The 23991-nt window shown below is 38.0% G+C and overlaps 1 protein-coding gene and 1 long non-coding RNA gene across 2 annotated transcripts; both read right to left on the bottom strand.

The window, feature by feature from the left end:
• Positions 1-8610: 8610 nt before the first annotated feature.
• On the bottom strand, positions 8611-9233 carry LOC130590735 (uncharacterized). Its single transcript, XR_008968584.1, has 3 exons — positions 9094-9233; positions 8794-8972; positions 8611-8709 (listed from the first exon to the last, which is right to left on the bottom strand). It is a non-coding gene; the product is annotated as an uncharacterized LOC130590735 (long non-coding RNA).
• A 10406-nt stretch (positions 9234-19639) lies between these two features.
• Positions 19640-20128, bottom strand: LOC130590820 (bidirectional sugar transporter SWEET7b-like). Its single transcript, XM_057393382.1, has one exon. The coding sequence runs from the start codon at positions 20126-20128 to the stop codon at positions 19640-19642; it is 489 nt and encodes a 162-aa protein (XP_057249365.1).
• Between the last annotated feature and the right edge of the window lie 3863 nt (positions 20129-23991).

The raw sequence follows: 23991 nt of genomic DNA, 5'->3' as shown, positions 1-23991 counted from the left end.
TTCACGGTCTGGTCCTGGACTGTGAAATCTCAGCCCAGCCCACTACGACTCATGGTCCGCCCCGCCCAGCCCGCACCAGTGGCCATCACTAGGGAATAGGGATGCGTGACTCGTGAGTGAGAGAGGAATGAGGAGCGTCTTTTGTCAGTCTTGGACCCCGTTTTTTTTTTTTTTTTTTCCTTTTTGCTTTTATTTCCTTCAAATTTTTTTTTGAAAATGGGGGTACAACTGTACCCACTGTACCCCCAGTAGATCAGCCCCTGGCCAAGCTATGGAAGTTGACTGCGTTGCTTAATCTTACATCACTTGACAAGGGATTTTTTATTCATTAAATGTAATACCATCTCAGAAAGATCAGCCACCCTAGCTAATGGGTTTTGGGGCCTTCACAATCACCACATATGGGTGCAAGCGTGGGAGTCGGGATTCAAACCCTCCCTAGCTAAATGTAATATCGGCGTTGTATGGGTAAAGCTACCAAAGCTACCCCTTGAACTTTTCCGACAAGCTGTCCTCATTAAAATAGGACGCAAGTTGGGCTAGCTAGTACAAAATTGACAACACTCTAAATGGAGAAGGTAAATGTTATGCTAATCTATGCGTTTTGGTCGAGGCCGAAAGTTCTTGAAGAAATATAGATAGAGAATGTTTACCAAGAAATAGAATACCTTAATGGCCTTGGTTTTGTAATGGACGTGGAACATTCGATTATGGAGCAAAATCTTGTCCTATAAATTTTCCAAAAACAAAAAGCTTCCATCTGAGGAAGAAGATTGATTTGCTGAACAAAAAATAATCCACAAAAAGAAAGAAAAAAAGAAAAAGCAAAAGAAAAAGAAAAAATTAAATCCCGCATTTTATCCAATAGGCCCCAGTGAAATCTTAAAAACTGCTCCCTACAAATCTCAACCAAACCCCCATTCTTTCTCATCTCCCTACATAGCCCCCCCCTAAAACATCAAATCTCAGCCACCTTACTCGAAAACCAAAACACTTTCCAAAATCTTTAGGCTTTGGAAGAAGAAGTGTTTGTAATGGCCTCTAAATTGTCGAAACGTGACTCAGATCCTATCAACCCCCTTTCCCCCCCTAAAAATACCATGTTAAACCCCCCAGAAATGGCAGATCTATTCACTGTATCAATAACCGAATTTTAGAAAACCTCATCTCATTTAAAATAACCGAGCAACTGAAAATGGAATCCATCCCTCCCCATTCATCAACTTCACCACCGCTAGCGTCACCAGAAAGTTCCCCGTCCCCACCCCGCCTAGTTATAAAGGAGTGAAATTACCTATGAATTAACGCAACCCCACCATTGCTACTAAAGCCAGAAGTCAAACAACCCCACATTTTCTATCTATAAAAAGAGGGAGAAAACTTCATAGAGATATTTCTCCAAGAAGTCAAGAACCTGATCCTCATCCTTACCCTAGTTCCCTTTTACCTTATAAATCGCTTGATGCACAACGAAGAAGGAGCCATAGTTCTTGTCCACCTTCCACAATTTCAAGACACTCTACACTTACCTCATATCCCTCAAATATTTCTGAAATGGTTGATGGAAAAGAAAGTTGAAAAGGAGGACGAGGAGAGACTTCTTCTTCTCAAGATGGACCACGACTAGACCCATCCATTCTCCTGCCCAAGATAAGAGACGTATTCAAGCTCAAAAGAATGTCAATGAGATGGTCATTCACAAGCCACACAAATGCAATGATCAATATGAGAATTTCCCATGAAATTGATGGATAAACCAAGCCGCTTGTACAATATGTCCATGATTTTTTGGAATACAAGGGGAAATGTAAGGTCCTTGTTTAAGCTGAATTGCGCCACATTGTTCAAACTCATCACCCGTATATCATCTTCTTAGATGGAACCCACTCTAGTCGTCAAAGCACATCAATAATTATTTTATTCCTTCGCTTTGAAACCTGGTAATTGGTGGATCCTCTTGGGTTTGCGGGATGAATTCTTTTCCTTTTGAATTCTTCTAGATTTGCACTCACAATCCTAGGTGAGAAATGTCAGGGCCTTCATGCGGTGGTGGAGGTAAAAAATCTTTTCCAAACTTTATTTTATCTCTAGTTTATGCAAGCATTACTTTTAATTCAAGAAAAGTCTGTGGTCAAATCTAGCTGATATTGCAGCAACTATTGATATTCCATGGGTAGTTATATGTGACTTTAACAAGGTATCTTCCCAAGGAGAAAAATGGGGTGGAAGACCATTAGTCAAGGGAGAACATATTTTTTTTATAAGACCCTGGATGATGGTAAGTTAATTGATTTAGGATTTTGTAGCTCTAAATTCACTTGGTATAACAAACGAAAGCATGCCTCATTCATGAAAGACTTGACCGTGTTTATGTAAATGACATGTGGTTCAATATATTTTCAAAATCCACCCTCCATCATCTCCATGAAATTACTTCCGATCATTGCTCCATTTTTCTTACCCTAGACTCCCCTTTTCGATCTATGGATCCAAAGCTTTTTCGCTTCGAACCCATGTGGGTTCTTAACCCCACTTTTCACCAAATAGTGCAATTAGCTTGGAACTATACCCCTATTTTTAATCTAAAATAACAAATCTAGAATTGAAAAGAGTTCTTTGAAAGTGTTTACCAACGTAAAATCATGCTATTAAAAGATTAAAAAGGGACTCAACTCAGCCTTCGAAAACATCCCAACTCCTCTTTCTAATTAAACTTAGAATAAGAGTTCCAAACTAAAATTATCCAGATCTTAGATCAAGAAGAGATTCTATGGCTCACTAAGATCCTTATTGATTGGTGCTCCCATGTAACACTTCGTCCTTTGATAAGAGAAAATAAAGAAAAGGTAGGCATTTTAGTAAAGAAAAGACGATAGCGAAAATATCGTCAAGATGGAGATGTCACTCTACGGTTTTCATAATAAATTAATCAAACTAAATTTAAGTTCAAAATTAAATTAAACCAAAAGTATCCAAAAGGAGGTTTTAGTCTGAAATAGATAGGAATTTTAGTGTATGAAAGTAGAGCATACACTAGTGGAAAAATGAAGAAGGGCTGCGCTGAAAATGGCCTGCAGGGCTGCGCTTTTTGACAGCAGCCCTTTCAATAGCAGCCCTTCACTTTTTAAGTAGGGTTGCGCTAGTAAAGCGCAGCCCTTCACAACGAAGGGTTGCGCTTTTTACTAAAAAGCGCAGCCCTTCAAGCTTAAAAGGGCTGCGCCTTTTTAACTAGCGCAACCCTTCTAAGCTTGAAGGGCTGCTGGCTCCAGGAGCCATGCTACTATGAAGGGCTGCGCTAGTTGGAACTAGCGCAACCCTTCTAAGCAAGAAGGGCTGTGCTAGTTCAAACTAGCGCAGCCCTTCACTAAATTTTTTTTTTGACCCTGCTCCTGCTCCTGCACACAACAGCCCACCCTCCCTCTGCCACTGCCCACCCTCACACCCACCCCTGCCCACCCTCACACCCCCACTGCCCACCCTCCTCAAACGTGGTGTGGAATTCGCATAAACTTGCAAAACAACCAAGGAATAAACACACATATAAGAATTCAATCATTTTACCGTAGTTAGTACTTCTTAAAATGACATATACCTTCCCGAAATTCAATCAAAATCAAATGCAAGCCTAAAAGTTTACACACTAGTTATAATATATCTCATATAATCATGTTCAAAGATGATTTGGGGTTAAATGACTTGATAAGTACATTTTGGGAGCGAAAAGGCCAAAATAGGCCGGAAATGGCCTCTTCGTTCCCGAAATGCAACCAACAACAAATGCAAGCCTAAAAATCTACATACTAGTTGTATTATGTCTCATATAATCATGTTCAAAGAGAATTTGGGGTTAAATCACTTCATAAGTACATTTTGGGAGCGAAAAGGCCAAAATAGGCCGGAAATGGCCTTTTCGTTCCCGAAATGCAACCAACAACATAGCAAGCCTAAGAATCTACATACTAGTTATATTATACCTCATATAATCATGTTCAAATAAAATTTGGGGTTAAATCACTTGATAAGTACATTTTGGGAGCGAAAAGGCCAATAGGCCGGAATTGGCCTTTTCGTTCCCGAAATGCAACAAACAACATATGCAAGCCTAAGAATCTACATACTAGTTATATTATGCTCATATAATCATGTTCAAGAGAATTTTGGGGTTAAATCACTTCATAACTACATTTTGGGAGCGAAAAGGCCAAAATAGGCCGGAAATGCAACAAACAATAATGGGAAACCTAAAAGTTACATACCTTTCGAAGATCACCAACATCTTTGCAATGGTTGACGATATCGAGCATGAACCTCATGACGTAATACCCACACGCACGTCCACCTACTTGTACCGGACACTAAAATTCACCAAAGATGCAATAAATGACATGTTAGATGTGTATTATGTGTTTCTATAAAAGGATGCAAAAAATTACTCATGTTACCTCGACTAAATGCCAAACAGGAGGTTTTGGTTGTCGAAGTCCAGATGCAATAACTAGGGGTGTTCACGGTACGGTTACCGTACCGTTAAGAAATTTTGGTACGGTAACCGGAAGTGTCGGTACGCCATTTTCAAGAACCGTAATCGTACCGTTTAAACCGGTTACCGCCGAAGCGGTTACCACTTAATTCGGTACGGTAATGCGGTTAAACGTAACCATAACGTATTAAAAAATAGTAAATTAGAGCAATAAATCCCTAAGTTCAATTAATTGTTGAATGTCAAAATACAACTTTAATTAATACTTAAAGGTCCTGGAACAACCACAATGCAAAAACTGCAGACATTATAGCAATAATACAAATTACAAGGCAGCAATACACTATAGCAGCGATTCAAATTACACTAGCATTACTGAAAAAAAAAAAAATTCACTAGCAGACATAGCAGTCCAGCAGCAATACAGAAGTAGTATGGCTGTATGGTAGCAAATACAAAGGCAGCAGCAATACAAAGGTTCAGTTGGCAGTATGTAATACAACTCCAAAGCTTCAAACCTCCATCAATCATCAGTCATCAGAAGTGACTCCTCGACAATTATTGAGGGATGGTCTATTGTTAGATCCACCATATCTACATATATATAAAATAATAAAATTGTTATAAAAATGAAAATAAGAAAAGGACAGCAAGAAGGCATATAAATAAGGTACAAACAAAAGCACTTACCGGCTTCCAAATCCTCTAATGCAAGTATGCTTTCCTCTCTCGAAAGTGGAGAACGAGTAGTCCTCAACCAATCTTGCGCACAAACTAATGCTTCCACCATTCTTGGCGTCAAAGAAGTGCGAAAAGAATCTAATACACGGCCTCCTTTGCTAAACGCAGACTCCGATGCGACTGTGGAAACTGGGATAGCAAGCATTTCTCTAGCCATTTTACATAGAATGGGATACCTCCTTGTTTGATCCCTCCACCACCCCAAAATATCCAAACTAGTGTCACTTGGTTCACATTCATCATTTAAATACTTTTGTAGTTCATTTTTTTTTCTCAATGTCTCCCACATCTCCCTTGTCCCTCTTGTATCTCATATTCATTAGTTGTTCAGGATCCAGTGTTCCCCTCTCATGGCTAGTAGATGCATTGGAGGAATGACTAGGTGTTTTCTTTTTTGGTTGATGTAAAGTAGAGCTATATGATTCAAATAAATCACGTAGATCAACATTAATCTTTGAGCACAACAACTTGGCATTTTCGAGATCATAGAAATTCATAATTACCCATTCCACATAATCCCATTTATGCCTTGGATCCAAGATCAAGGCAACAAACAAAAAGATATTAATGTTGTCAACATTTTCCAAATATTTGTCGTACTTTACTTTCATCTTTTTTGCCATATTCCGAATGTTAGCGTCAATGTTATCGCAATGATCAGAAATTAAGAATCCAACACCGTATATCTCAGGCACATAACAATTTCCAGTGACATAAAGACTACCGGACATTTTTAAAGTAGCATTATAAAAAATCCTTAAAAAAGGAACCAAACCAACAACATTATTCCAATCATTATCTTCAGGTGGGCCACCAAATTTCCTCAACTCCTTAATGTATTGCCCACCTTTAGATCGCAAATTCTCAAATGCTAACCTGAACTTCAATGCACTTTCAAGCATAAAAAAGGTAGAAATCCATCTCGTATCAACATCTAAACAAACAAGACTTTTGCTTTCCATTCCCTCTTCGATTATACAAGCTTTAAATTGGTTAAGCCTAGCGTGAGATGACCTAACATACTTCACTGCAGTACGTATTCTTAACACAGAAACATTAACTTCACTCAGTCCATCCTTAACAACCAAATTTAAAATATGGGTAGCACAACGCATATGTAAATACTCCCTCTGTTTTTTTATCATTCTCACTTTCTTGTGCGCGTCTTCCAATGCACGTTTTAAAACTTAAATATCTTTCATTATATATTAGTAAAAATTATAACGATTGAATATTAATAAAGTACTAATTGAGACAAATCAAACAAGACCCCACATGACTATGTTTTTTCTTATAAATTAAGAACATTTGAGAAGATTCTCTCTATGCATGAATAGTGTCAAGATTTCAAGTGAGAAAGATAAAAAAAAACAGAGGGAGTACTTACTATCTAATATACTTCCACCCCAATGATTAGCTCTCCTTTTCAAGTATTGAATTGCCAAATCATTTGAGCTTGCATTATCAACTGTCAAAGTCAAGATATTTTTCAAATTCCACTCAAGAAGACACTTCTCAACATGCTTACCAATGAGCTCACCACTATGACCACTAATGGGACAAAAATTTATAATACGTTTCTGTAACTTCCAATCATTGTCAATAAAGTGGCAAGTAAGGCACATATAACTCAGGTTTTGACCCGACGTCCACGTATCAGTAGTGAGACAAACTCTAGAGCTCAAGCTATTCAAAACCAATTTTAAATTCTTTCTCTCCTCAACATACAACTTATAACAATCTCTCGTCACTGTGGAACGTGAAGGGACAATAAAATCAGGATTCATAGATTTGCAAAAGTCACGAAAACCTTCATGTTCAACATGACTAAAAGGTAACTCATCCACAACGATCATCCTAGCAAGATAGTTCCTTGAGACTACTTTATCCCATATCCATAACTTTGGAACACTAACAGTTTCAGCAATTCCATGTTCGTTCACAATTGTTTGAGATTCAAAATCAAGCATCCTTTGTTTCTTATCTAACCTAGCAGGGAACTTCTTGCACCTTAATGTGTGATTTTTCATACCACTAGTGCCATTTGCAGAGCTAGCAGCAATGTGAGTCTTACAATATTTGCATTCAACGGAATTAGGTTCATTGGTTTTATTATAATGACCCCAATATATTGAAGTTTTCTTCCTAAAAGCAGTAGGGGTAACATCACTTACAACAGAGCTCTTGCGCTTTTTCCCCTTCTTCTTATTACTTGTAGTAAAATTAAATCCCTTGGGAAGAACTTCTACCTCGTCTTCAGAGCTATCAAGATCACCATCCGATGATTCGATAGGATATCCTGGTGTTGGGTCGAAGTTAAAATTTCCACTGCTAGAATCCATCTGTGAAATATGAAACAAAGTTACAACTTACAAGCAAACCCCATTTCATAACTCATAGTCTCATACTCTGTAACTATCTTATTGCAAGATTTATAAAATTTTAAAGCAGATAATAAATATAAAAATGAACATTGGAATATAGCAGAAATAGAAACATAATATACGGAGTCCTTCCTAAAATATACGAACAAATTTAATATGCATAATATACTAACATCAACTAGAACAAATTTAATACAAAAACACATAATTAAACAAAAACTGAAATTAAACATCAAATTACCGATTATGCGAAAGTGAGACAGAGAGGAGAAGGACGTGTAATAAAAAGAGTGAGACAACCTTGCCTTTTGAGTTTCGATGTTAGAGTTTGAAAGGGAAACTCTGTAGATCTGAATTTGTTTGGGTTTTAGTTCAAAGTTGAAACTTGATGAAAGAAAAAGTGAGAAACTTTGGAGAAGAAGATGACCTAGCGGCTTGCGGCTAGCTTGAGCTTTACTTCGTGATGAATGAATGGTGAGTGGATGAGTTATTCTTCAAAAGTGAAAAATTTGGGATAAGTATATTTGGGCTTTGGTTGGGCCATATGGCCATATGTGGATGTGAGTAGTGCTTATTCACTTATTTGCCCAACAGTTCAGTTATTTAGTATACAGTAATCAGTAATAAGTGTCTCACTGATCCCATTCTTAAAATTATTATTTTTAAATAAAAATTATTATTAAAAATAAATTAATATTAAAAACTTATCGGTTTTTTCGGTAAACCGTTTATCCAACATTTGTAACCGTAACCGACCCGTTTAACCGCTAATTTTACGGGTTCGGCAACCGAACCGTTACGACAAATTTTACTTGTTCAGTTACTCCCGTTTAGTCCGGGTTTTCGGTTTTTCGGGACGATTTTTCGGTTTCGGTTTTTATGAACAGCCCTAGCAATAACCCCCTTCATCACACTACATCAATACATTATTATAAGATTAAATGTACATTTAATATTAATAAGTGTGCATATATTGAGTTTCGATTAGGCTACCAATTTAACAATGATCTGACTAGTAAGGACCGTATTGTTTCTTTACGCAAAGAATCAAAGTGGTAGACTTCATTACGTGACAAACATATTGCAATCAGTGTCCAATGGTTCCTACAACAATAAAAATGTATTATTATCGTAGAACAACTAATAGGTCAATTTAATTAAAGTAATAAGCGAGTTTAAGAAGCATACGATTCAATGTAAGGAAAAAGAATGATCTTATATCCAAGACGAGAACATGCTTGCAAAGAATCCTTGAGATATGCTTTCACCACCTTTTGGTTTTGTACGCAACTGTGATCTCTACTAAGCTTGGACATAACCAACCAAACATTGGCTCACTAGATGGCCTCAAATCATTGTATAATAGCCTGAGAAATCATATTGATTAAAATAAAACTTACTTATTATGGAAGTTATTAGTTGGATTGAATACTACTTAATTAAGGCATATATGTATATTTATTAATTTATATACTAATAAAGTATTACCTCATGAATGTTTGTATCATGGAAACATTCAACTCTTCCTCAAGTAAGAATTCTTTAATATCAACCTTAGAAATGAAGGTCGATGAATCCTCAAAGTAGTGGAATTGGTGGTGCGACAACTTAATCTCAATCATTGCTTCATGTCTACATCGCTAGCGCACTCATGTAGCCAAAAGACGGTTGAGTAAGGCCTTGCACCACCTCGATCTCCGTAATGAGTGGAGACTTTGCCGTAGAAACATTTACTTTCTCCACTTGGCACGTCGGCCTTCCTGAGGTGAAGCTACCTTCTTTCCCTTCCTGTCGGCCTTCCCCGAACCCTAGTAATTAGTTAAATTAAAAGATATTACTACAATCATATATAGGAACTATAAAAGAAAACTATGTATATAACTTATGTTAATTATTGTACCTGATCTGATAACCGCACCAATGCACGCGGCCATAAAACATAACTGCCAAGGGCATCAGTCACTGAGTGTACACCAACTTCTGCATTCGGCAGCGGAAGAGGTAAACCTTCGAAACCGGGCACGATGTCTGAAACGCTGACCACATAGTGAATATCAGCGACTGGCTAGTTGTGCAATCGTACCCGGTCCCTAGGGGGTGTGCAGAGCCATAAGCAACGACAATGAAACTGCCATGACCATCTCCTTGAGCTAATAGCTCACATGGTGTCTCTTCCTTTAAAAAAAACTCTATTCATAGTTAGTCTATGAAACAACATATTTAAGAACAATAGTTGTGATATTAAATGATTACCGTGAACTCCGGATCTGGATGAGGCTGCGTAGAACAGGCTGCGTAGGAACACTGCCCTGCGAGAAAGCACCAAAAGTCGGTAAGCCCATCTGCGCCAAAATGGCGTTGAAATTCTGAGTCATCTCCGCTCTGAGCTCCTCCCGAATCTGGGCTTTCATAGCCTCCACATCTATGGAAGCTGCTGAATTGACACTAGAGGCACTGGATTTTGACGTAGAGGTGTATTGATCACCATACACCTTTCTCACCCCGAGGCGGACACCTCCTACGCCCCTCACACGTCCATATTGGTCCCGTCCTAGAGTCTCGTGTAAGGCATCAACTTGTCCTCTAGGAGTGAACTCACCAGTTGCCTCCTTTTCCTTCAAGCCAATCTGCATAAGGATAAGAGAGAAATACTCGTGAGCGCACAAGTTATATTATTATGTTACCTTATCAAAAACTTATAATATGTACTTACAATGGCATTAGCTATCTGTTTTGTTCCGGGATCAGGTATGACTCTCTGTCCCTTTGCATCAACCCCATGCATGGAACACCACCAATCGAGCACTCTATCTGGTTGCCGAGCTGTGCAACTGTCGTCGTAGAGCTAGTGCCCGATGCCGTGGTCGACGCAATCGTGGGGTAATGGCTATACATCCACGATTCTCTCGCCTGACCATACGACTGAGAACCCAGATGGTGATAGTACTTCCTAGCTTTTGCATTCGCGCTATTTTTCCACGAGATGCCTGAAACACACAAATATAAACAAAGGTTAGATATGGTGTTATACAATAATATTGGATCTAAAAGTATTAAATCTTAGCTAGTAAAATATTCTTACAACAGCTTCGGGGTTGTTTTTTGTGCAACAAATGCATGCCACTCCTCAGGTGTGATATGCCTCCATATCTGATATGGAACTTGGAGGGCGCCTCAAATGATGTGTCCGGGAAGCCTCAGAAGAAGAATGTGTTGCTCCCCGTAGATTTTCTTCTTCTTTGTACCCCCGACTTTTCTCCGCTTCGTGATCCACCCCGACACTAGCTTGGCCTTGAAGTCTCGGAACCTCTGGGCAACCGCGGATAGAAACACATTCTTCTTGTTCATCATTTGCAATATGGAATTGATTCTACAAAAAATGCATTTCACAAATTAGTAAATATTACATAGTATATTTAACTAAAGTGTTAAGATTCTAAACGTTATTGTACGCGAAGCTTACCATAGTATCTTCCCAAATCATCTTTTCAAAGACTCGGGCACCTCTTTCCATGAGTGGAGAATGGAGAGCTTATGCATGCAAATCCCAACTTGCATGGCATACTTTTGACGCCATTTTCCACAAGGTTGCCCCAAATGATCGTACTCCAAAGTCATTAGGGTGGGTTTCCCTAGTGACTTTGTAGGTCCCCTTCCTTTCCTCTTTTTCGTCTCCAAGTTCTTACTTGGCCTTTGTAAACCTTTTTCTTCACGGCGAGCCTTAACCAATTGCCGCCGTTCCTTTTCGTAATCGAAACACTCATCCTCGGTAGTGTGTTCCGCACTCGTATCCGTATGCACCTCCGCCATGTCCCTGAAATTGTACAAACATACGCATTAATTAAAAAAAAACACATTTAGGGCGGGAGGGGTGAGTGGGGAGGGGCAGCAGGGGGAGGGCGCATGGGGAGGGGGCAGCATGGGAGGGGCAGGGGAGGGGTGTCAGGGGAGGGGAGCAGGGGCGGGGTGAGGGCATGGGGAGGGGTGCAAGGGGCAGAGGGAGGGTGTGCAGGGAGGAGGGGCAGCAGGGGAGGGAGCAGCGGGGGAGGTGCAGCAGGGAGGGGGGCAGCAGGGAGGGTGCAGCAGGGGAGGGGGCAGTAGGGGAGGGGGCAGCAGTGGGAGGGGGCAGCAGTGGGAGGGGGGCAGCAGGGGGAGGGGAGAGGGTGCAGCAGGGGAGGGGATGGGGAGGGGTGCAGCAGGGGGAGGGAGCAACAGCCAGCAGTGGGAGGTGAGGGGAGGGTGCCGTGCAGCAGGGGAGGGGGCAGTAGGGGAGGGTGCAACAGGGGGAGGGGGGCAGCAGGGGGAGGCGGACGGAGTCCAGCAGGGGGAGGGGGGAAGTGGGAGGGTGGGGGAGGGGTGCAATAGGAGCGAAAAGGCCAAATTAGGCCAAAATAGGCCGGAAATGGCCTTTTCGTTCCCGAAATGCAACCAACAACAAATTAAAGCCTAAAAATCTACATACTAGTTATATTATACCTCATATAATCATGTTCAAAGAAAATTTGGGGTTAAATCACTTGAAGTACATTTTGGAGCGAAAAGGCCAAAATAGGCAAATAGGCCGAAATGGCCTTTTCGTTCCCGAAATGCAACCAACAACAAATTAAAGCCTAAAATCTACATACTAGTTATATTATACTCATATAATCATGTTCAAAGAAAATTTGGGTTAAATCACTTGATAAGTACATTTGGGAGCGAAAAGGCCAAAATAGGCCGGAAATGGCCTTTTCGTTCCCGAAATGCAACCAACAACAAATTAAAGCCTAAAATCTACATACTAGTTATATTATACATCATATAATCATGTTCAAAAAAATTTGGGGTTAAATCACTTGATAAGTACATTTTGGGAGCGAAAAGGCCAAAATAGGCCGGAAATGGCCTTTTCGTTCCCGAAATGCAACCAACAACAAATTAAAGCCTAAAATCTACAACTAGTTATATTATCTCATATAATCATGTTCAAAGAAATTTGGGGTTAAATACTCGATAAGTACGATTTGGGAGCAAAAGGCCAAAATAGTTACAAATTGGAGAAATTACACAAACCTGAGTTTATGTCTCATGATTTATTGAGCTTCCGCCGTTTCTTAGGATCCTCAAGTACATGTATCCCTTCCGTGTGATCTACACGCATATAGTTCTCCGACATATTCACATCATCTTCCACACAATTTAGGATAGGTAAAAGGGGGGAGGTCCTCAAATGCATCATATTCTTCCTCATTATCAACATCACCAATACCGAGGATACTCCTTTTACCAGGTACAACAATTGACCACTTATGATCAGCAGGATCAGTTACAAAAAATACTTGCTTGACTTGTGATGCAATTACAAATGGCTCCTCAGTTTCACGTAGACGACTAAGGTCAAAAGAGTGAAACCGCAAGGATCATCGTTTCTTACACAACGTCGATTATGTCAACCCACTGCAACACAAGAGGCAAATATTAAAAGTACAGTAGTCCAGCTCCCATATTTCTTGTATTCGCCCATAATAGTTGCTTTCAGCATGTACAGCGACTTATCTTTCGAGCTTGCATATTGTGTAGACGACGCCACAAGTGAAACACCACTATTTTGTTGCGATCTTGACTTCAGATCTTGACGTTCAGTCCAAAACGTATACCCATTAATATCATAACCCTCATAAGAGCGTACAGTTCACGAGGACCAAATGCTAACCACTTGACTGTTTCAGGAACACTTTCATCCAAATCATTGAGTACTCGTTTATGAAACCAATCAATGAAAGTCTTGTTATGCATTTGCGTCAATGCCCTCACTCCTTTTCCAGGATTGCTAACACGTAATTCCTCCATATGTTCACTTAAATAAGGATGGACATCTGGTACGTGATGCAATACAAATAAGTGAGCTTGTTTACGCTTTTCTACGGAAGGTGTGATCAATTTTGAACCAATTGTACCCTTGCCCTCAAGTCTGCCCTCGTGTCGGGATGTCGGAAGTCCAACAGGATCAACACTAGCAAAATACTCAGCCACAAAATTACTGATCTCTTCACCCACAATCCCTTGAATTATACTACCTTCTGGTTGTGCAGGATTCCGAACTTTATCCTTCAAAGTTCCCATATATCTCTCAAAAGGATAGCACCACCTCAAAAACACTGGACCACACAGCTTAATTTCTCGAACTAGATGGACAATGAGATGGACCATAATGTCAAAGAATGCGGGGGGGAATACATCTCAAATTTGCATAGAGTTTCAACTACTCTGGCTGCAAGGAATCGAGGGTCGACGGGTCTAGGACTTTGCTGCAGATTGAATGAAAAAATGAACACAGTTCTGTAATGGTGTGCCTCACATGCTTTGGAAGTATCCCACGAATTGCAATCGGTAAGAATACTTGCATCATGACATGACAATCGTGCGATTTCATACTCGATAACTTCAACTCACCATTTAAGGTAACAAAGCGCTTCATATTCGATGAGTAGCCAGTAGGGACCTTAATGCCATACAATGACTCGCAAAAAATCCGTTTCTCTGCACGCGACATCGTGTAGCAAGCTGGTGGCAAATAATTCTTCTCCGAATCCTCCACCTTTTTACTTTTCTGAGTTTCATCATCAACCCTTTCCTCCCCTCTTTTCTTCTTCCTTCCGTCCCTTTTCTGAGCCCACAACTCTGGTCGAATCCCCTCTTTTTCCAAGTAAAGTCGTGACGCCTTAACATCTTTTGTCTTGCCCGGAATATTCATAAGTGTCGCGATAATAGCTTCACAAACATTCTTCTCTATGTGCATGACATCCAAACAATGTCTGACCTTTAGATCTTTCCAATATGGGAGTTTCCAAAAAATGGACTGTTTTTTCCATAATCCTGTAGGTCGTATCAACCTCACTAGCAGGTTTACCAAAGACTGTTTCAATGCCCTTCACCTGATTATAAACTTCAGTACCAGTTAATGGTCTATGAGCAACTTCTTCTTCAACCGTCCCATCGAATGCCTTCTTCTTAAACCGATAGGGATGGTCGCGGCTGAGGAGCCTTCGTGTGCGCATATACACATGTTTGCAGCCCTTAAGGTGTGTAGATTTCATGTCATCTAAACAAATCGGGCAAGGTTGTTTTCCTTTAGTCTTATACCCAGATAAGTTCCCATAAGCTGGATAATCGTTCATAGTACAAAAAAGCATGGCACGCAGAGTGAACATCTCATTAGCATACGCATCAAATACTAACACTCCTTCGTTCCACATCTTCTGTAAATCTTCAACAAGCGGCTGAAGGTATACATCTATGTCATTTCCAGGTTGTTTGGGCCCCGATATAAGAAGCGGCAACATCATGTACTTGCGTTTCATGCACAACCAAGGAGGCAAGTTGTAAACCACTAAAACTACTGGCCATGTACTATGCTGCGAGCTGAGATTGCCAAAAGGGTTCATGCCATCCGTACATAATCCAAGCCTCAGATTCCTATCCTCATTACCAAATGACTTATGCACCCTGTCGATAGTTTTCCACTCAGGCGAATCAGCCGGATGCTTGAGCAGACCGTCTTTCTTCCTACGATCTGCATGCCACCTCAAATTCTTCGCATCTCCTTTAATTGAGAACATGCGCTTAAATCTAGGTATTATGGGTAGATACCACAACACCTTGGCTGGTGGTCCTTCACTACCTCCAGCTCCTTCACGCTTGTACCTCGACAATCCACAACGTGGACACTCATGTAAATGCCATACTCATTACGATAAAGCACACAATCGTTAGGACAAGCATGTATCCGCTCGTACTCTAAACCCAAAGGACACATCAGCTTCTTCGCATAATAGTACGACTTTGGCAGTTCATTTCCATCAGGGAGCATCTCAGCTAAAACTTCCAACAACGATGTGAAACTAGAGTCCGTCCAACCAGCGTTCGACTTAATGTTGAACAGTGTTACCACCGCGGAAAGTTTGGTGTACTTTGTACAACCTGGATACAACGGCTTTTCAGCAGCCTGAGACATAGACTCAAAAATACGAGGTCGTCTACACGACTGATCTTCAACCTCGTGTATCATCTCGTCTACCCGATCCCTATCGTCATCTCCAAATTCATCATCCAAATTCTCATCCCCTAACTCATCATCATCCTTCTTTTTTCTTCACATACATCATTCTTTACTCCAGAGCTTCCCATATACCTCCCCTGCTCACCATGCCAAACCATACGTGGTATTGAGGCCTAAACCCAGGCGAAAGACATGCTCCCTAACCACATGTATACTACTAACCTTGCTCACATTTCTACAATCCAAACAAGGACAATAAAAGTCGACTGCTCCAGAGGATGTTTGATATTCTAATGCACTTCTACAGAATTCCGAGACCCCATTCACAAACTCAATCGATTCACGACTACCATACATCCAAGTACGATCCATCTCATTCAAGAAGACCACCTCTAATAATTAAACACAACATTCATTATAATGCATCAATCATTATTAAAGTACACACACTCACATATTCAAATCACACACGTATACAACAAGCTAAGATAGTGACATGTTCAATTGTATGCATGCAGTCAAAGGTCCTTATCACTCCAACCTAACCCATCCTTGGACGTCTAATCTCACTAGTGAATATATGCCAACTTTTCAATTCTAAGGAAAATCCGGCAGCATTTCCCTACAGTTCTCCAAGTACACAATGTAGATAATTGCTTATCTACATATGTACCCAGAGAACAATGTAGAGAAACGATAAGCCAAGATTTTCCTCAGAATTGAAAAGAAGACACACATTCACCACCTAAGTGAGATCAAACGTCCAAGAACAGTCCCAAACCGGGGACTATTCAAGACTTACTCCTAATGAGTAAGTCTTGAACGGGTATCTAGGCATATATGATGATGATTCAAACAACTTGTAGATTTCATATATAGCTAAATCACATTGCGTTTTCATACAATCTCATATCAACAAATATATATACATTATAAAATACATATATACATCACTAAATTATCAACTTTGTGTACATGTTAAATAGTTACCTCTTAACACCAACGACGAGCAATGAAAGAGAAAACTTCCTTAGCCTCTTCTTCCTACAATTGACAAAACCCACATTGCACATTCATTTAATTCAATTAAGAAAAAACAAAAGTAACTTAAAAACAAAATTAATTCATACCTAATTAACCACTCAAATGGGGAGAAGAGAAGAGAAGAGAAGAGAAGAGAAGGGTAGTGGTGGGTGGCGCGCAGGTAGTGGTGGAGCAGCAGAGTTAGGTCGCGCAAAGTGTGGAGCAATGTGGGTGGCGCGCAGCAGTGGCATGGGCAGCAATGGCGTCGGCAGCACTGGTGTGGGCAGCAGTGGTGGTCGCGCAAAGTGGTGGAGCAATGTGGGTGGTGGTGGTGCACTCGAATTAGGCTCGCAAGGTGGTGGTGGTGCACTCGATTTTTTCGCTCGTAATTCTCTAAGAGGAAAGTGGGAAAAATAGAGTTGGAGTATATGGGTTACTGTACATGCGCGCTTCAATAATAATAAAAAAAAATTGAACGAAGTGGTGCGCGTTTTTAAAAAAGCGCAACCCTTCACTCTGAAAAGGGTTGCGCTTTTTGAAAAAGCGCACCCCTTCACAAAGTAGGGCTGCGCTTTTTCAAAAAGCGCAACCCTTCTCAAAGTGAAGGGCTGCGATTTTTTAAAAGCGCAGCCCTTCTAATGTGAGAAGGGCTGCGCTTTTCTTCAAAAGCGCAGCCCTTCTGTTATGTAGGGCTGCGCTTTTATGAAAAGCGCAGCCCTTCCTGCGCAGCCCTTCCTTTTTTTCCCCTAGTGATAATTGACTGGTTTAGGGAGGAAATATGACTAATGTAAAAGAGGAGTAAAAAGGGGGGGGGGTACAATAGCTATAACAAAAGGGATTCAATTGGGCATTAAAGGGGGGATTACAATAAGGAGGGTTACAAGCTTCAAAAGTCATTTTTGTATCTATCAAAATATATGTTTTTTGGGCAACTCTTTTAGGACCCAAACTCTATGTCCAAAAAGTTGTTACGACGGTCCAACGAGCGACTAAGCGACAAAATAAAATGCATAGATAAAACACAATATTCAAATACTAGGACAAGATCTTGTGTTCTTCTTAAACACGTGGGCCCTAACCCACAATGGTCTTCATCATTCCCTTGTCGGATGGTTCACCTTAGGAAAAATTTCAGAGAATATTTGCAACATTTTAATTTGTTTAATTCTTAAAGTGGATAACCCGTCCTCAGTCAAGCAACTAAGACCTATTAGCCTTTGCAATATATTATAGAAAATAGTGACTAAGATCATTGTCAATAGAATAAAGCCTATCATTCCTAGTTGGATCCCCACTAATAAAAATTATTTTATTATAGTTAGAGGTCCGAAAGTTAATATTGTTCTTTCGCTTGAAATACTTCATTCCATGAATAACAGGAAAGGAAAGGAAAATTTGCTTGGTTTACCCTAAAAATTGATATAGAAAACACTACAAAAAAAAAAATACATATAGAGGCAATCCAAAATTGCATCTAAATATATATTTGTAGCCTCTAATGGTGTTTAGAAACAATTTTTTGTTGCCTCTAATAGTCCGTCGCTAATTATAGGTTGCCCCTAATGCCACGTTTTAGAGGCAGACAAGTTATGGTGTTGCTAAAGACTCTTATGTTTAGAGACAACCATATGCCTGTCGCTAATTAAAGGTTGCCCCTAATGCCATGTTTTAGAGGCAGACAAATTATGGTATCTGCTAAAGACTCTCAAGTTTAGAGACAAACATATGACTGTCGCTAATTATAGGTTGCCCCTAATGCGTCATTTAGAGGCAGACAAGTTATGGTGCGGCTAAAGACTGATAGAATGTATTTAGAGGCAACCATATGTCTGTCGCTAATAATAGGTTTCCCTAATGCCACCTTTTGAGGCACACAAGTTACAGTTCTGCTAAAGCCTCTTACGTTTAGAGGCAACCATATGTCTGTCGCTAATAATAGGTTGCCCTAATGCCACCTTTTTGGGGCACACAAGTTATATTGCTGATAAGACCACTTATATTTAGAGGCACCATAAATCCATCTCTAATTATATGTTGCCTCTAATGCAACCATAAGTTAGTCGCTAAAGATGTTTTTAGGTGCAACTTTTGACATTTTTATTAAACTATTAGGGGCAACTACACATTTTACAGTATAAGATTTATGAATTATACATATATATGCTATATTAATACTAAAAGTAAACAAACAAAAACAATTTAATGAATCAATAAAAAGCTACTATATAGATAAAAATAATTGTCATTTATATAAACACCTTAATCAACTAACATGTCTAGTTGGTTGTTCACAATTGTTACAGTAAAAAGAAATTGGAAACTACAAGAGAGAGAAAAAAAAGATATATAATAGTTTGAATAGTGTCATTCCATTTTTCAATTGCATCAGTCTTTGTTAGTGTCATGCTATTTTCTTCCTCATATTATTCTTCAATTGTTTGAATAGTTGGATTCCGCAAGCACCTGCAACACATGCATATAGTAAATATTAGTTTAATAACAAATATTATTATAACAAAGCTGTAATAACTTGTACAAAAATTGGCTTAGCCGGTAGTAGTAGCACGCAATGGCATGATATTATTTTTAGTTGCACGAAAATGAAAAAACTAACATTCAGATAAGAAAATTAAAACAAAAAATGAAAATGGAAAAGCAAGCAAATCAGATATAGAAAATGAAAACAAAAAAAAAATCGACAAAGCCAACAAGTAAAGCATCAACTCCAAAAACACAACATCAAATCTAGGCAGAAAAAAAGCACAGATGGTTGAACAAGAAAACCCACAAGAGAGAGCAAAACTGAGTTGCATATCAAAGAAGAATTAAAAGTGCTGCTATTATCAGTGAAAATTATAGTGTAAAAACTCGAAAAATGGATGTGATAAAAATGCAGCAAATATCTTCTAGAGCAATTGAGAAAGTATATGTGATAAAATTATAGTGTAAAATATCAAATCTTCACCACCAAAATCAAGTCCAAAATGGAAGATCAGTGGCAAACATAACAGTAAGAGGTGAACCATAGAGAATGATCCCAAAGACATCACAAAAGATCCCAACAAAGTTAGACAGCGAAGTATGACTGTGGAATACTAGGATTGCGATGCATATTAAGGCAGCCAAAAACAACACCTCGACGAGATAATACAGCACCATTGCTTTCCTTTTCTTGTTGTCAGAGTACCTCAAGTATATCAAGTTGTAGCGTATGTACGTAACCAGCCCAACACTATTGATGGTTGTATCAAGAATGCTATGTGGATGTACAAATGGCATTGAGTAAAAAACCCACATAATACAGTTGATTATTCCCGCCACAATTGTGTGAAATTGGAATTCCTCCACTGATTTATTCTTCCATATTCTCCATATTGTAGGCGCCGGGGAAAGGAAGAGGAAGAAAGAAGTGACATTCCCAATTATTCCAAGAACACTACGAATAATATCTGGATTCACCATTTTTACTTTCTTCAAGAATCAAAAGTAGTAACTGAAAATTGACGAAAATTCGGAAAACTACTTAAGAGATATAAAGAAGAGAGAGAAAGAGAGAAATGAAAGAATCAACAAAAAAAAAGTGAACTCACTCTTCTTTTCGATCCATCTTCTATTTCCTCTTTGTGAAACCCTTTTTCGTTTTCCACTGCTTTCCACTCGAACGGCGCCGGTGAAACTGCGAAGACCAACAGCGGACAACGACGCGTAAGAGAATGCTGAAGATTCAATGGTGTACGTGAAGATGGAAGAGGAATGAGGAAGATGAAGAGGGAGGCTGTGAGGAACGAGTATGAGAGAAAAGACAAAAGAGGGAGGTTTAGGGATAGGGAGGGATTCAATGGTTGGATTTTGATCTTTTTCAAATCAATGGTTTTAATTCATAATCCATGACATTCTTTTTTGACCAATGAGAATTGAGAATGTCCAATTACATGGATTGCTAACTTAATCAATGGTTGGATTTTCATCTTTCTAAAATCAATGGCCTTAACTACTAATAAACTAGTATTGTATTTTGATATTATTTTGATTTGAGTATTGTGAATTTCTAATTCTAATATTATTAGTTTAATAACTTTAAAAATTAGTAATGTTATTATAACTTAATAGAAATTATAAACTTTCAAAATTAAATTAGCATTATTGATTTTTAAGAAATTATTATTCTAAATTTATAATTAGAAATATGTGAACATGTTACATGCGGTGATTAGGGATTAATTTAATACTAACATGTAAGACGTAACACAATAACAGTTAACCTACTACTACTACTACTTGTATAGGTCTTACATTAATTAATACTTAAGTTATTGGTTATAAACTTATATTAATCTATTATATGGTTATTTCTTCTATTAAGGTAAATTTCTTATAATCTTACTTATACAATTATTTATTATTACTCAGCTATAATTTGATTGTATTCAGTTAAGTGAACTTCTATACGCTATAACAAGCCTTAATCAGTACTAGACCTTAGCTTATAGTATACTACATATACAAATTTTCGCTTTTCATTCAGTATCTTACTAATAAGCAATAAGGTTTACTATGACATAGTAACAATAATTAACTACTTGTTTCAATTCAATTAAATGATTTGGGTTTCGAAATTAACTTAACTTAAAGACGATTACCTTAGATAGAGTATTGTTATCTTCTATTAAGCTAATTAATTAACTTACATTGATACATTTGTTGATATTATCCAGTATCCATTATCTTAAACGAACTTACGCCATCTTAAAGATGATTAATTAGATGCTTTCGGTTCCGAAATGAATTCAACTTAAAGATGATTAATTTAAGTAGAATACTATTATTATCTTGAAATAAACTTAGGGTACTGTTTAAATAGATGTTTTGAGTTTCATTATGAATTTAACGTATAGAAGATTAACTTAAATGGAGTACTGTTATATTAACCAATCTACTGAGTTACATCATTCTACATTTGTTGCAACTGGATTAGATGCTTTCGGTTCCAAAATGAACTCAACTTAAAGATAATTAACTTAAGTAGAGTACTGTTATTATCTTGAATTAGTTTATCGACTTACATTGATACACTCATTCCAATAACAACATGTTTCAATTTAAGTGAACGTTTTGAGTTTCAATTACTTTATCGACTTACGTTGATACATTCATCTAATCTAATATCAATTGTAATTTCTTTTAGTTTGGCTAAAATACGTGAGTTTCAAATTGAATATAACTTGTTAACGATTAACTTAAATGGAGTATTGTTATCTTGATTTCACTTATCGATTCACATAGATACCTTGAGCTAATCCATAATCAACTTATTTTACGTCGATTATAGGCTTTCAATTTTCAAATGCATAGAGCTTAATGACTAATATAGATATATTAATCCATTGAACTAATACACTAAGAGTAAGACATTAATATAATCAACTTTTTTAAAACGTATAACTTGTCTTTTGAGAAAGTTTATAATAATTTATATTGATATGAGACGTCCTTTTTAAACCAAATATGATATGATTTGCATACAACTAAAAGTTTGAATACCGACTTACATAAATTTGTCTTATTCCAAATCATATATATTAGTAATAAAGTACACTTTTACCGATGTCAATTTCATTCACGTTTTTATGAAGTACAACTGTTTTTTTGAGGCAATTGTGGAAGTGTCGACAACACTTATTCGTTGCATTAATTTTTAACCGGACCCAAAAAAACACTTGGCCAAAATCGACATGAAGCCCAATTTTTCCCGAACAAACACAACAGTGTGATTAACTTCTACCCGAACCGATTTAATTTCAAAATATATCATTTTTAGTTCTAATATAAACTAATATATGAAAAACTCTAAACTTCTAATCTTCTATATACTTTCGTAGAAACAAAATTTGCCGCTCTACTTTCTCAATTCTCAATCTAACTCTCACTTTTCGATCGTAGTTTTGCAAAAAATCTATACAGAAATGATATTTTGTGATGTATATTGAAGGTTTATTATATTTCGTAAAAAAATTACACTATACTCATTAAGGACCTTAGACCCTATCCATACCCTATCAAACCCTATGGGTACGGGTAATGATGATTGCATAAATTTTAAATGAGTTATCTAAATATATATCTTTAGTAATGATTGCATAAAGTTTATTAGAAACAATATATCGAACATATCTGGGTCAAAAACTATGGATACGTTCTCTTTGCTTGATCTAATCTGATAAGAGCTGAAATTATTAGAGGCCTTTAATAATATTTGACCGTCATTTAAATAAATTTATAAAAAAACAAGCGGGAGTTTTTTTTTTTGTGAAAACAAGCGGGAGTTTAAGCGTTGTTTTTTTTTTTTGTGAAAAGAGTTTAAGCGCTTTATTTTCACTAACTTTCTAGAACTCCTTTCTTTCCCCTCATCATCCACTCTCAGCTCATCCGGTTCCCTCTCTCTCCTCTCTGTTTCCTCGTCTATCTCAATCTCTATCTCAACTCACCTCTTTTTTCTCTGTCATCTCCAAGCACCGACGAACGTCGTTCCTCCTGTAAGTTTTTTAATTTTGTAATTTCGTTCGATTTGTTTGTTGTTTATTTTATGGGGATTTTATTGGTTTGAATTCTCAATTTTCAGGCTTTTCGTTTGAATTTCTGTTTGTTTGTTGTACAAATTTATTCGATTTATAGGTTTTCGTTTTGCTTCGATTTTACAGGGGTTTGGGGCTTTTCGTTTGAAATTAGGGTTTAATATTCCAGATTTGGGGAATTCGAATTTTTTTAGAAGTTTGGGGAATTCTATTGAATTTATTTGGATTTTTTAGATTTCGTTCAATGATTCGAGTTTCTTGAGTTCAAATTTTGTTTTGGGTTCCGAATTTCTTTCAAAAATTTGCTGTAGTTACAACAGCTTTTATTTTATTTGAACTGAAATATCGATGCTAATTATTAAGTTTTTCTTTTTTCCAAGGACAAGGTGTGGGGAAGTCCAGAATGGGACAACAATATGGTGGAAAATCTAAAAAATTTCGATTTGAATAGCCGTGAAGTTAAGTAGCAGTTTGGTGAGTTTCATGATGTAGAGTGTTGATGCAAAATCTGTCTTTAGCAATTTTTGCCTTGCCAATTTTTCTGAATGAGGTGGGTTGTTTCCTCATTAGCATTTCTTCTATATATTACTTCTTCATATTGGAGTACTATGCTTATAAAGCCAACAAATTATTCAATTTAGGGCAGAAGATTTGCACGCTTTTAGAAAAATTTCCAAGATTAACACTTTATCATAGACACATGTAGTAGCTGATTGCACCTTTTGTAGTGATTGTATTCAATTGGTTATAATC

The sequence above is a fragment of the Beta vulgaris genome, chromosome 3 (genome assembly GCF_026745355.1).
Source record: "Beta vulgaris subsp. vulgaris cultivar EL10 chromosome 3, EL10.2, whole genome shotgun sequence".
Classification (NCBI taxonomy): domain Eukaryota; kingdom Viridiplantae; phylum Streptophyta; class Magnoliopsida; order Caryophyllales; family Amaranthaceae; genus Beta; species Beta vulgaris.
The sequence above is the reverse complement of the archived record's forward strand: the minus strand, read 5'-3'. Positions and strand labels throughout refer to the sequence as shown.